We start from the raw sequence: 14,109 nt of genomic DNA on the forward strand, positions 1-14,109 counted from the left end.
AAAATCAAGAAGAATTAAAACAGATACAAAATAGGTTGCACCTTCTCGAAAATTTCGCAAGGATTGTAGAACATAATAAAAACTGTTGTCCTTCACATATAGCTCATTTCGCCAGGAAATGTTAGCTATCATCCTTTTTTTGCAACTTCGACGACCAATTTAGCTGTAATTTTCACAGGCTTGTTACGTTATGCCTATGTTCGGATACACCAAGTGAAAAAACTTGTCTTTGGCGATTAACAAACGTGTACCTTGCCTTTAAAAGAATATAGTTGGTCTGATTTTAATATATAATATATAACTGGACAAAAAAGAAAAGAAAATTGGTTGTGTAGTTCTTGAGTTGTGCCCAACTTTTGCTGCAGTGGGCCTTTTTTATAGCATTCCACCATTTGTCCCAAATTGGCCAGCTACTGGCCAAATCATATGCCCTTAGCTGACAGAAAGTTTAGTTCTGTTTTATAACGTACCGCTGGACCATTAACATTAAACATTGAAGTGTTGATTTTTAAAACGAGCGCCCATTGCCTATTTTGGCGCAGTGTGACTGGTTCAATTGTACGGCCAGCTCATCAGTCTTCAGTATATCCGCTACCGGACGTACGGAGGACCAACCACCTACTTCAAGTGACTATGCCGCTCAAAACTACAGTTATCGGCAGCTACCCAAAGCCGCCATACCTTGATGTACCATCCTGGTTTGACGTACAAGAACCCAGTTTACTGTTTGCAAAGTATGGACAGTTTAAAGCCATCACGGAAAGCACAGCGGGTAAGGTATACTGTGCATATTGTGTGTAAACTCTTGCGTGTTCCACAATAACTAATCTATGGGTGCACCCTTATGACCTTCTTTCAAGGCCAGGGTATTGTGTACTATGTGGGTGCGTTCGTTTAGCTTCACTGGGTCGACGCCGGTGTGTGGTGTTTTTTTTTCCCCCAGGACGAACATGTGCAGATAATTACCCACGTTCGTCCTGGGAAAAAAAAAACGCCACACACCGGGGTCGACCCAGGGAAGCTAACAAACGCACCCTTCGTATTTGATGTGCAGTAGGGGTATATAATATAAACAAAATCACAGGACTTGGGGAAAGTATGAGTACATACAGTGCTAACACACATTGTTAATTGATTTAGTATTGTTGCGTTCCTCGCATGAGGCGAGTGTGCTGGCCTATCACATACGAGGAAGACAATAATTAAGTTGCAAGAGTCTGACTTTACTGACAACATGAACTGGTTTATTTACAGCTGAATCACTGATGACATTACAGCATGTGATGTGGTAGCGCAATAATGCCACTAGAATTACTATTAGGTTTTTTAAGCCATTAATCATAAAAGGAGAACTGAGGTACTGAGTCTATGGAGTACTATATTATCTGGAACATAATATCTGGAATGTGGTTGGAACATTTATTCGGAGTGTACATCGAATTATTGTCTGGAGTTGTTACTTCTCAACATCATAACATGCCCTGAACGAGGAAAATCCTGGGCTTTTATAGAAAGCTGGAGTATAGAAATGAATTAAGACTGCAATGCTGAAGGTCGTCGGACGTGGCGAGTTGATAACCCAAATAAGGAGTTGTGGGTAGTAAGGTTAAAGTGATTGACAGTTGAGAGTAAGACGGGGCTTCCCATTGCTTGTGTACAATTAAGAATGTGCATGAGGATATTACATTGGGAATTACACGCTAAATCACCTGTGTACAAAATGCAACTACATAAGGAATGCTACAGGTTTAAAGGAACACGTTGCCTTGGATCGGACGAGTTGGTCATCACAAAGTGTTTGAAACCGTTTTTTATGAAATGTATATGGTTAGAAAGATGTTATAAAAGTAGAATATAATGATCCTAAAAAGTGCACGGCTTTCATTTTACGTCGCGAACTAACACGGTCGGCCATTTATGGGAGTCAAAAATTTGACTCCCATAAATGGCCGACTGTGTTAGTCGACGAGGTAAAAAAAAACCACGCAATTTCGAGGCATATTTGTGTAGATCATTGCATTCTACTTTTACACCATCTTTCTAACCATAACAATTTTATAACAATCGGTTACAGAACGCTTTTCAAGGACCAACTCGACCGATCCAAGGCGACGTTTCCTTTAATGGCAACAATAATGGTTAGTGGCTTCACGTTCTTTTCGGGTCAAAAGCAATACAAAACCCAAATGTGTTATGGTCTAGTGCACACGGGGGCCAAATTTAATAGAGCTGCTTCAAAGCGCAACAAGTAACTAACATAATAAATTGTTGCTTACCAGAATGATGGTACCAGCCAAACTACAACATCAAATGTATAATTTGTGACCGGTTTGCTGCTAACTGTTTAGCAGGAAATTGTTTAGCAATATTGTCTGCTTACGAAGTTGGGCACAGGTTGGGTTTATAATCATACGAACTGTAACGTTTGTTATAAAGTGTATTTGGTTAGAAAGATAGTTTAAAGGTATAATATAATGATCAACACAAAACATGCCTCGAAACTGCGTGGTTTTAATTTTACTTTGCGAACTAACACGGTCGGCCATTTGATGGAGTCAAAATATTGACTCCTCAAAATTGCGTACCGTGTTTAGTTCAGCAAAGAAAACCTTCCGAGGCATATTTGTGTGGATCATTTTATTATTTTACTTTTAAAATATCTTTCTAAAGGAATGCATTTTAAACAAACATGTTTCAAACGCTTTTCATATAACGACTCGCCCGATCCAAGGTAACATATCCCTTGAAGTTTTTATCTAGGGGACGACCATGACTATGATGAAACATTAATAATATTGCGCTCTTAATTCAATATCAGGGGGAGAAACACACAAGTGGCTCATGTTTACCATACTATGTAGTGCCAAGAACCAGTCACATCACTTTTGCTGATAAAGCCTTCTCAGTATACGGGCTCAAACTCTGGAATAAACTTCCAAAAGCACATCAGGGACGCACAGTCTTTCGACATGTTCAAGACACTTATAAAAGTCCACTTGTTTCAGGAGGCCTATCATCCATCCCATAATTTATTTCTCCTGTGGCTCAGCAGCGTTTTCGAGCAAACCATTGATTTATGCGCTTTATAAAATTGCATTTGATTGATTGATATTCACTAATTAAAGGCAGTGGACACCATTGGTAATTGTCGAAGACAAGCCTCACAGTTGGTGTAGCTCAATATATGCATAAAATAACAAACCTGTGAAAATTTGAGCACAATCGGTCATCAAACTAGCGAGATAATGATTAAAGGGAAAAACACCCTTGCTACACGAAGTTGTGTGCATTTCAATGGTTGATTTCGAGACCTCAAGTTCTAAATGTGAGGTCTCAAAATCAAATTCGTGCAAAAATTACTTCTTTCTCGAAAACTATGGCACTTCCGAGGGAGTGGTTTCTCACAATAATTTATACCATCAACCGTTCCCCACTCTTCACCGAGAAGATTTTATGATAATTATTTTGAGTAATTACCAATATAGTGTCCACTGCCTTTAAAAAGAAACAACACCCTTTTCAGGATTCCAGCAGCTCCACCACAGAGCTCTGACTGATGTTTTAAACGAGCAAGCAGATATAGGGATCGATGTCGTTACTGACGGTGAGCTGGACCGAGAGAGTTACGTCTGGTATTTATGGTAAGCGAAAACCAATTTCCATCTTTTCATGCTGAACATTAAAGGAACACGTTGCCTTGGATCAGTCGAGTTGGTCTTTGAAAAGCGTTTGCAACCGTTTGTTATAAAATGCATATGGATAGAAAGATGTTGTAAAAGTAGAATACAATGATTCACACAAACATGCCTCGAAATTGCACGGTTTTCCTTTTACACGGATCTTAAACGATCTTATAATATTTCAAGAGAAGTCTTTTACAATTACCTTCTGTAAACCCTGTAAGTTATTTATAAATCTGTGATTTTTTTTTTCTGTTCCGAAAGTGTATAATGGCTTTAAAATAGACTGCACAGCCGCGTTAGAGCAGTAGTCTCGCAGAGCCAGCAGTCTCGCGAGGACATCGCCATCGGTGTCGCGAGATCGGAATCGCTTTTCACCGCAACTGACTATTTTAATGACTTGTCCACAAGTGTAGTTTTGTCCATATAATTGCTTTTCCAAACAGTGGACTTTGGATGGCGCACAAACCTGATTGCCACATGTAGATTAACCTCCCATCAAAAGTTTATTGACCCATATAATTCAATGTAAACAATGACACAGACAATAATGTGTACAAGTTTAAAATAATAGTTTTAAGCCAGGTGGAAATAAATACACTTTTATGATACTGCAGGGGAGCTCACTAAGAAGAAAAGCTTATAAGCCATACACAGGTACACCCCATTGAGCCCAAACCAAACACCCATGTAAATCTTAGTTGTATACAAGGTTGGGTAAACAGTAGAAACAGCACAAGGTTAATAAAGATGTAATAACGTATATATTTCTCGTACATGTTTTACCGTGAAATATGGATATTGAACGTTTGCCACTCTATACTGTGTCATATGGTACAACGAGTAAATGTAATTTGTCAAAGACCAGTATTCCCACTTGACGATTCTAACATTTGATATAATAACAAACTTGTGAAAATTCGGGCTCAATTAGTCATCGAATTTGCATCAGAACAATGAAAGTAATACGCCATTGTTGCTAAGTAGAGATATATTATTAATAAAGCATGGAAGCATCACAAGCCGAGGCTTGTGGTGAGATGCCTGATGGACATACAAACAGAACATAAACCTGAATAAGAACGTACGGTCGACAGACAAGAACAATGAAAGAAAATGATGAGACAGACAGGGAGAATAATATTATCAACAATAATAATACAAATAATGATAATAACTTCAGTAATAATTATAAAACATTTGAGAACTACCATAAGCAATAGCCTAAGACGAGAACGAGAAAACAAACAGTCTTCAATTGTTGCAAAAGAAAATCGCTACAAACAATTAGGGTTTAATTCATTATGAATTTGAATTATTTCGTTTCAGTCGTCATTTAAGAGGAATCAGCTTTGACAACTTGGAGGAGTGCAGTTATCGAAACGGAGCATGCGTGGGCGTTCTTCCAAAAGTAGTCGGTCCGATAGGTAAGATCACAATCTTGTTCTGTCAGAAAAGCTAAATCAAGATTTTTTTTTTAATAGCTTTAGTTGAGTATTTATTTAAGGAAAGTTACAGAAATGGTATTTGTCAAAGACCAGTCTTCTCAATTGAATTGGTGTATCCCAACATAAGCATAAAATAACAAACCTGTAAAAATGTGAGCCCAACTGGTCATCTAAGTTGCGAGAAAATGATGAAAAGAACCACACCCTTGTTGGGCGAAATTGTGTGCTTTCGGATAGGAATAAAAGACTTCTGGCTAGAAGTCTTATTATTTGAGTGAGAAATTACCTCCGTCTCTTAATCTGCGATACTTCAGAGGGAGCCGTTTCTCACGATATTTTATACTATCAACAGCTCTCAAGTGCTCGTTACCAAGTCAGTTTTTAAGTTAATATTTACTTTGAGTAATTACCAAACGTGTACCTTCCCTTTAAAAGAAAATTACAGAATTGGTTTTGCTAGCAAAAAGACGGCTGGCAGTGTAAGCACCCTATGTAATCCACAATACACATAAACTGAAAAACCTGTAGAAGTTTGAGATCGATCGGCTATTTCGGTCACCTGAGAATAGTAAAAAAAAACAAAAAAAACGAATACAACATTTGCTTTGCAGCGATGCCAAAACAAAAATGAATAAAACGCTCACTGAGCGATAAACTGATAACGCGAAATTATATTATTTATTTCTCATCAAATATGAAATTTCAGACATAAATATTTTAAGGGATGTTTGCTACTATCATCATCATTAGACCGTGGAAGTTTCGTGTAAATCTGTAATCTTCACGATCTTTTATTTCGTACCAATTCTGTAACGTTCCTTTAAAATGTCCATAGATTTACATTAAACTTACAGAGTTTGAAGATAATGATAGTGGAAGGCTTCCCTTCAAATATTACTTACTGATGTGCTGTAGTTTTTGAGAAATGAGTAAACAATGTAATGAAAATAAGTTTGTAAATGATTAAAATAATTTTCGTCTCATGAGACGTAAATGATTTTCATGACATTGTTTTACTCGTTTCCCCAAAACGATAGCACCTCAGCACGTAATATCTTTAGGGAAGCTTTCTACTATCATAATCTTCAAACTGTGTAAGTTTAGTGTAAATCTGTGGACATTTTGTTTTTGTTGTCCTACAAAAGTTAAATAGACCCTTTAAAGACAATGGACGCTATTGGTAATTGTCAAAATCCAGTCTTCTCTCACTCGGTGTATCTCAACATAATTTATTAAATAACAAACCTGTGAAAGTTTGAGCTCAATTGGTCGTCGGAGTTGTGAGAAAACTCTGAAAGAAAAAACACCCTTGTAACACGAAGTTGTGTGCGTTTAGATGGTTGATTTCGAGACCTCAAGTTCTAAATCTGAGGTCTCGAAATCGAATTCGTGGAAAATTACTTCTTTCTCGAAAACTATGGCACTTCAGAGGGAGCCGTTTCTCACAATGTTTTATACAACCAACCTCTCCCCAATTATCATCCCCAAGAAAGGTTTTATGCTAATTGAGTAATTACCGATAGTATCCATTGCCTTTAAATGACCCAAATGTAACTTGATTTTACAAGATTTTGTGGCGGAATGTGCTTCAAATCCAGCCAGTAAAAAGGAACACCGGGCGAACCCCTTCTCTTTTCGACAAGTGAACTGGGTTTTTCCACGTGCGTTGATACTAAAAAAAAAACGGCTTTACTTCCTGTCCGAAGGACGAAGCATCATGGTTCAGTGTCTTACTTGTGTCTTGTCTTGCTTAAAACCCACACTCCACTGGAGTTTTGAATCCGAGAACAATATCAGTACCTGGTATAAATCTGCTGCCACTATCCTCAATTGTATCGTATTTGAACATAAATTAAATAACTGTTTGTTTTGCATTCAATGCAGAGGCGGGTGACGCTTGTGAAATTATTGTGAAGAAATGGATTGAAGCCCAGGTAAGGACAAGCATTGACATAATTATGTAGTTGGTTTTGTATTGGATGCAATAGACCTTATGGCATGGAATGGCATGGAATGAGGTGCACGCTGGTCTAGCAAGCAATCAAGTTTGATAGCTTTAGCTAGACCAACAGGCACCTCGTTTGCTTGCCTGACATCATGCATGTTTTAAATTGTTCGGACACTAACACTGGGTTCGTTCGTTTAGCTTCCTTGGGTCGACCCCGGTGTGCCCCGGTTCGTTCGAATAGCTTTGACGGGCTCACCTGGGTCAGCCCTCAGTGCCCTGCTTGTGGAGTGGGTCACTTGGGGTTTACCTGAGGTGCATGCCGTCACCACGAGAGGGCGAGTGTGATCGTTTGATTTTAGCTCTTGTCAGGGGCTCACCCTGAGTGAGCGCCGCGTGGTCGACCCAGGGAAGATAAACGAACGCACCCATTGCTCCTTGTTTGTTTAGTATAGTTGTTTGTTAATGTACAAGCGTATAAGCCAGACTACCAGCTGGCCAGTTGCGGGTGCGTTCGTTTAGCTTCCCCCGGGTCGACCCCGGTGTGTGGCGTTTTCTTTTTCCAGGACGAACGTGTTCAGATAATTACCCACGTTCGTCCTGGAAACAAAAACCGCCACACACCGGGGTCGACCCAGGGAAGCTAAACGAACGCACCCTATATTCTCTGACAAGATTTCACATATCATTGTTTCATCCCAACTTGAATAGAAGCCTTGGTCAACACAAACTCCGCACGTATTTGACTTCTTAATTAAAAGTAGATTTTAAAATATTTAATCCCATGCGGAATAATTTAACAACGTTTTACTGTTAAGTTACAATTGTATTTTTTTTAGGCGATTTCATCCAAACCCGTGAAGGCAACTATTCCAGGACCGTTCACCATTATTGGGACAACACAGAGTAAGCTTGAAAGGAACAACATTATTTGAGTCCTTAAAAGAACTGGACACCTTTGGTGTTTTCAAAGATCAGTAATCTCACTTGGTGTATCCCAACGTTAAGCATAAAAATAACAAACCTGAGAATATTTGGGTTTAATATTGGTCATCGAAGTTGAACGAGAATTTTTTTTTGCATTACTTGTTTAATACTATCAACACCTCTCCTTTGCTTGTTTAATACCAAGTTAGTTTTTTTGCTAACAAATATTTTGAGTACTTACCATTAGTGGCCAGTGCCTTAAAGTCCATTATGAGTTGATTTCCTTAAAGAACCTCTTTGTTATCTTTTGACATTCTATGAGTGTCTCTTGCTTTGATATCAAACGCTCGAAAAGAACAACAATTTGTCATCGGTGCTGTAAAAACAGCACTTCCTAATTACAAGCAGTTTCCCAACTTAACCAGATAACCAGGAATTTGTAAAAAAAAAAAGAGAGAAAAAAGTTTGGGATATCTTGCACTTTCTTATGTCCGTTTACTGACAATTATACCAAAATTGGCAAGATTGAGTCGGTCTCGAGGACCACCTCAGTTTTTATTTTATTTTTTATTTTTTATGCAAGTCGCCTGACACACAATTGCAAGGCCTGAAGGCCACTTCAAGGTGTGGCCTTAACACCTACTCCTAGGGCTGAAACAGGGTTACCCCTTTCACAGTCCATACGAATGTAGGCTTGGGTATCATCAATTTGAAGCCTGGCCGGTAGAGCAGAAAGCACTATACCTCCCCAATTTTATGTAGCAAGTGTCGCGACCGGGATCCGAACCCACACTCTGCTGATCAAACACCAGTGCTTGAATCCGGTGCTCTTAACCGCTCGACCATGACACTGCCACAAATACTATTTTCCTTTCAGTTTATCTGTTGTTTTGTACTGTGTAGACAAGTTTTACAGTGATGAAAAACAACTCAGCTTAGACCTGGTGACTGCGATACAGAAAGTCATCAAAGGACTAGCCGATGCCGGTAAGCATTGAACAATAATTTACATTTTTGTGCTTGCTTTTTAAATGTAGATGTCAAAATATTGTATCACTTGATAATAATTTAAGTATTATTATTCCAACTCTATAGGCACTTTCATCAAAACCTGCAGAGGCAACTGTAACACTACTCAAATAAGAAATCAATCCGCGGTTCTAGGATGATCTCTATGTTTTCTTGAGATTACCGTTTAATGGTCGAATAGACATTGTTGCTGACAGTTTGCACTTAATAATAAAAGTTCAGTACAAAATTCACCTCTCCGCGCGGCTTTTTTAGCCAAGAGTCAAAACTGTTTATCTATGATAATGATATGCATTGACATCTTGACGCCATGGTCGGCAACACACGGTCTGATGTTTGGCCGGGAGTGTTCCGAGGAAAATTGTTATAGTTTTAGCTTAAGTTAAGGGACTCGTATCTTGTCCGTTTCTTGTCACTCCACCAATTGAAAGAAAGAAAAAAAATATTTAAGAGCCACTAGAAATGCTCTTTAATATTAATTACACTGACAGCTAGGCATTTTTATATTTATTTTGTCATTATGTTGTTTTGTTTAGGGTGCAAACACATACAGCTTGACGAACCGGTGTTTATGCGTGATGTAACAAAGTGTCTGGATTATGGGATTGAACATGCATCGAAATGTATCGACGGTCTTGGGAATGACGTCACAAAGACTATACATCTGTGTTGCGGTTACCCACAGTACTATGTAAGTTGTTTTCATTCCGAGACTAAACTACTTGCTCGTTCATAAGTTTCTATTGACGGCCTTATTGATGATTTTAACCCTACTGTGTTTCTTTTCGAAACCACGGCTTCAGCTCTAGATTCGGTTCCGGCTAGCTTTGTCCTGCGTTGGATTTGACAATGCTCGTTCTTTGCGTACACGCTTATGGCTTCAGACGAGAGGATGGAGCCTGAAGCCGAGTCAAAAGCTGAAGCCGTGGATTCGAAAATGGCCATGGAAAATTTGCAGCTAAAACTTTAACATGAGACCTGTATCTCTGGCCTATGTCCCCTTGGGCTGAAGTGAAGGGGCATTTTCCAAAAGTGGGCGCTATCAGAGTTTGATTTCACACAGTTCGCCATATTTCGCCATATATTTATTTATTTAGTAATTGTTTTAATTTTAATATATATATATATATTTTTTTTATTATTATTGTACGAAATACAAAAAGTATCAGTGTTTTATTTATGTAACAAATGTACTTATTGGATGGTTCTTTAAGGAACAAGAAAACTACATGAAGGCTGAACCGGATGGATACTTTCAAACTGCAGATGCCATCGACAGAGCAGGATTTGACGAAGGTACTATAACCGAGTACAAACGCTTGTGTTTTTGATCCGGGCTCAATTTCATGGCCAACAAATCCTTGCTTAGTAAAAAAAGACTACTGGCCAAGACTATTTTCGTGTTTATACAAATTGTTTGCTTAAGCAGCTCCATGAAATTGTGCCAAGCAGAGTGTGGGTTCGAGTCCCAGTCGTGACTTGTGTCCTTAATCAAGAGAGTTTCGGGCGGCACGTAAAGCCGTTGGTCCCGTGTGTTGTGAATGCACGTATAAGGACACAGTACATTTATCGTAACGAGGTGTGCCCGTTGTTCTTGGTTTGATTGTCTGCATATTGCGCCACAGCACCTAGTCAACCATTACATGGTGCTATGTAAGTATATAATTATAACACAAGTTAAGTCATATGTGTATTCGCCAGGCTGGTGTATGGGTATACAAGTTACGTCATCATAAAGGAACACGTTGCCTTGGATCGGTCGAGTTGGTCTTTGAAAAGCGCTTGTAACCGTTTGTTATGAAATGCATATGGTTATGCATTTTATAACAAATGAATACAAACGCTTTTCAAAGACCAACTCGACCGATCCAAGGCAACGTGTTCATTTAAAATGGAACCATCTTATTTGTGTATACATTAATTTGCTTAAAATGATATAAAACACGAAAACAAGCTCTTTTGATACGTTAATTATGTTGTATTCTCTTTGTTAACAGTTTCCATCGAGGATGCCCACTGCCGAAACGACTTGAGTCTGTTACGACACTTTAAGATGTCTAGAGTCATCCTAGGATCAGTGACTATTGCAAGCAGCAAGGTAGAACCAGTCGATGAAATACGCGAGAGGCTAAAGAATGCTCTTCAGTTCATCCCCAGTGACCGACTTGTCGTGGCTCCGGATTGTGGATTGGCGTTTCTTCCTCATGACATCATGAGACAAAAGTTGTTGAATATGGTAGAAGCTGCAAAATCACTTCCCATGCTTAAAGACAATGGACACCTTTGAAAAACTTGAACTGAAATTGGTCGTCGATGTTGCGAGATAATAATGATAAAACGGCGGGCGGCGAGGAGACCACGGAACATTTACCAACAAGATTTCAAGGCTACCTATTAAACCAAGCGAAACACGTAACTTACGATAGGTAGGAATTCTACGAGCTAGTGTTTATTGGATATAAATAGTCGGTAAGTGTTGCGTGGTCTCCTCGCCACCCGCCGCTTTTCAAACGTTCAAACTGTATACATATAATGACAGGATGGCCTTCTGCAACAATGCGCACCGTGGCCGACTATCTGATTTTCACACGAGGGTGCGTGTTCTTGTCCCACAAACTTAATTATTGAGTTGAAATGTCTCATTAGAGCGCCAACTATCGGCAGGAGTAAAATAGGCATATGGGTACAATCATCATCACAGCATTCACAGCAACTGTGACGAGAGGAAATAGTCGGCACAATGTGTTCATTTAGTATAGTATTCTACATAATATTTAATATTGTCTCTTCCCAAAAATTACGCATATTTGAAGACAATTCCGTATAGGTACATAATTATTTCGATGAAGTTCATGTTTTTTTGGCGATCCGCACGTTTTAACAAATGGCCTTGAATGAGCCCGTTTACAACCCGTTTTCGAATCGCCCTTTGTGGCTAAATGTTAGTTGTTTGCAACTTGTTTACTTGGTTTGTGAGTATTAATGATATGCATACGCCTATGTTTAGCTACCCGTAACCTACCCACGTGTAACAAGCAGGATATCAATGTCATCTGCACGTAAGACGGATAGCGAGTTGCGTATGACGTCATAATGATGGCGTATCCGTCGCACTAACCGTACCCGTTCCCATGCAAAACCTCCCTAACATGTTTGGTTTCTACACGTTACGTAATCAACAATTTATGTTTAATATTTGAGTGTGGCATTTAAATGTAGTTATACAAGCATCATTCATAAATACCTAAGACAGTTTATTCATTCTGATTGGTCGAGAGGGCATCACGAGACGTGTTGTTTGAACGGATGATATACGCCTCTCTTAATACTTATGCATGACGTCATAATTCTTATCCAACATGAGGCTATGGGCGCACTTCCCCCATCACCTCGGTTTGAGTTAGCATTGTGATGTACCTCATGCATAAATATTAACAGAGGCGTATAACACCAGTAAAAAGTGTTATAACATGGGCGTGACACGCGAGCTTGCACCTATGCTAATAAGACAGTTTCTTCATTATTATTATTGGTCGAGAGCAACGGCTGAAACAGTGCAATATCACGCATACGCGCGACGCCCACAGCATTCCCTTATAAGGAGTTGTTTACGCGAGGGCGGCGGAGGGCCTTACCATTTCATAGCTGGAGGGGTGTTGTGTTGAAAGAAATCATTGAATAATTATAATTGTTGCATTTATTTTACTTTTTGACCAAAAGTGTTGATGACTTTTGACCGAAAAGGTATTTATGAATGGGAATCAAAGTGTGTTGAAACCGAGGCCTCATTCTTGAAAATTTACCTCGACTTCGTCTCGGTAAAATTATCAAGAACCATGCCTCGTTGGAATTAAACCACTAGTTGAAAACCTCTTCACCACACATTGATTCCCTTATTGTAAAGAGCCTTTTCCTAAGGTTGCAAAGCGCTCAGAGAATGACCAGAAAAAAAACAACTATAATGGGAAAATAATATTAAACCAATTATGAAGCTACAACCAGAGCACGCAGCTGTGTTTATGGTGTAAACCGAGGACTTCTCTTTGTTATCCCATTGTTTGGTGAGCTTATTTTTCAGACGGCCCCATTGGTTTTTTACACGGTGTGACTTTTTTTCCGGATCCCTTTTGTTATAACCTTCTCGAAGTCCTCGGTTTGAATGCGTAGACATACCCAAGCCCGCGGCATTTAGCGAATGAAGTTAAGTAAAAACCGATCTCATTTCTCTATGTTTCGCACTGCGAACAAGTGGTTTCAAAAACTATAATATCGAATTAAGTGTTGATTCAGCATTGGGCCATACTACGTTCTCAATTTTCCAACGGGTTTTCGAGTGTGTGTAACCTACTACTCTTAACAGTAAAGCATGTACTTAACATTCTTAAAGGACAATAGAGGGACAGAAGCTATTAAACAGAAGAGGACTATCATTTCGGAAAAAAAAAATGTTTACTGTTTTAAGTAAGTATGAAACAGTTGTTATGTTCATAGTGTAACGCAGAGATTTAGATGATTATTATGGCAAGACTGGTTAATTACAAGAAGATGAAACGTGTTCCAAGCGGACTGGAGTATATAGAGAGTGACGACGACTGAAGAAAACACTTGAGACATATGTCTGGGTCTGGTCTTGGTTTATTTTCAAGTTGACTTATAGCAGTACAATTGTTACAGAGGTGCTGGACCTAGCTAGTAGGTTGGAGAGGCGAGTCTCTTGTAAAGAGAAAGTTGAAGGAGTAGTCGAGGCCCAGAGTGAAAGTTGGGCAGAGGTTATATAGGATTTTGGTGGTGGGGGAACTCTAAATTTAGAAATGATGTCACACAGAAATAATATAAGATTGGTGACATCATTGACTTAGAAGTGATATGACGTAATGGTCAACAGGGGGGGGGGTAAGGGTGGGTGGTCAGGAATGTGAGGGGGGGGGGGCTAATACTGGACATGGGCAGGCTGAGGATATGGGCCACCTGTTGAAGTGTAAGATATTTTGGGAATTGTAGTCTAGAGATAAAATATTGGGAATACATCCTTTACAATAGTATGTGAGAAGCCAATGTGAGAAATAAGACCAAACTGTAC

General features: G+C 39.2%; 1 protein-coding gene across 1 annotated transcript; it reads left to right on the top strand.

The window, feature by feature from the left end:
- The first annotated feature begins 483 nt into the window (after positions 1 to 483).
- On the top strand, positions 484 to 13,900 carry LOC139943293 (5-methyltetrahydropteroyltriglutamate--homocysteine methyltransferase-like). The gene is made up of 9 exons (XM_071940120.1): positions 484 to 772; positions 3,524 to 3,641; positions 5,010 to 5,107; positions 7,013 to 7,062; positions 7,913 to 7,979; positions 8,904 to 8,987; positions 9,566 to 9,720; positions 10,244 to 10,325; positions 11,027 to 13,900. The coding sequence occupies exons 1-9, from the start codon at positions 634 to 636 to the stop codon at positions 11,314 to 11,316; spliced, it is 1,083 nt and encodes a 360-aa protein (XP_071796221.1). The 5' UTR covers positions 484 to 633; the 3' UTR covers positions 11,317 to 13,900.
- The last annotated feature ends 209 nt before the right edge of the window (positions 13,901 to 14,109 follow it).

The sequence above is a fragment of the Asterias amurensis genome, chromosome 10, assembly GCF_032118995.1.
Source record: "Asterias amurensis chromosome 10, ASM3211899v1".
Classification (NCBI taxonomy): domain Eukaryota; kingdom Metazoa; phylum Echinodermata; class Asteroidea; order Forcipulatida; family Asteriidae; genus Asterias; species Asterias amurensis.